This window comes from Eimeria mitis, genomic scaffold, assembly GCF_000499745.2.
Source record: "Eimeria mitis Houghton genomic scaffold, Emh_scaff1334, whole genome shotgun sequence".
NCBI lineage: Eukaryota > Apicomplexa > Conoidasida > Eucoccidiorida > Eimeriidae > Eimeria > Eimeria mitis.
In genome coordinates this window covers 10417-10869 of record NW_013568808.1, presented here as the reverse complement: position 1 = coordinate 10869, position 453 = coordinate 10417, and the positions used below count along the sequence as shown (strand labels likewise).

The 453-nt window shown below is 52.3% G+C and overlaps 1 protein-coding gene across 1 annotated transcript in view; it reads right to left on the bottom strand.

Moving 5' to 3' along the window:
• EMH_0034880 (uncharacterized protein) overlaps nt 1-453 on the bottom strand; it is a gene marked incomplete at both ends in the record, with an annotated part of 1635 nt that overhangs the window by 149 nt on the left and 1033 nt on the right. The window contains 2 exons of the mRNA XM_013494920.1: nt 3-82; nt 276-442. Coding sequence (XP_013350374.1) covers nt 3-82; nt 276-442 — 247 coding nt within the window. The remainder of the gene's footprint in view (nt 1-2; nt 83-275; nt 443-453) is intronic.

The window sequence follows — 453 nt, the reverse complement described above, 5'->3', positions numbered from 1 at the left end:
CCAGCCCCGCGTCGAGGGCTGCCTGCAGCAACTGACGGTAGTCTGGATTGGCATGGTAGTCGAAGATGTGGTGAAACATCTCCTGTACACCAAATACATGCAACCAACAATGGGCGAGTTTGCGTTTGTTCAATCTGCTTCAGAGAATCAGCTAAATTGTTGCCACGTTTCCGGTGGGCTCTGCAGTGGAGTTTAGCGGTTCTGCTAATGCGATCACCACAGGGCCACCCGTAGAGACAGCAAAAAAGATCGATTCCAGAATTTGCTGGACCCACCAGGCCGCCGGCTTTGACTGTCACTTCATTGCATGGCCCTTCAATGAAGGCCGGTGCGCCTTGGTCTGCACGCTTCAAGGTAGTGACGAGGCTTTCGTCCTTCACTACATTCCCGATGTGAACTGGGAGTTTTCCGTTACGGACCAAGTTGGCAGCCAAGTATGCTTCTGCAACAAAA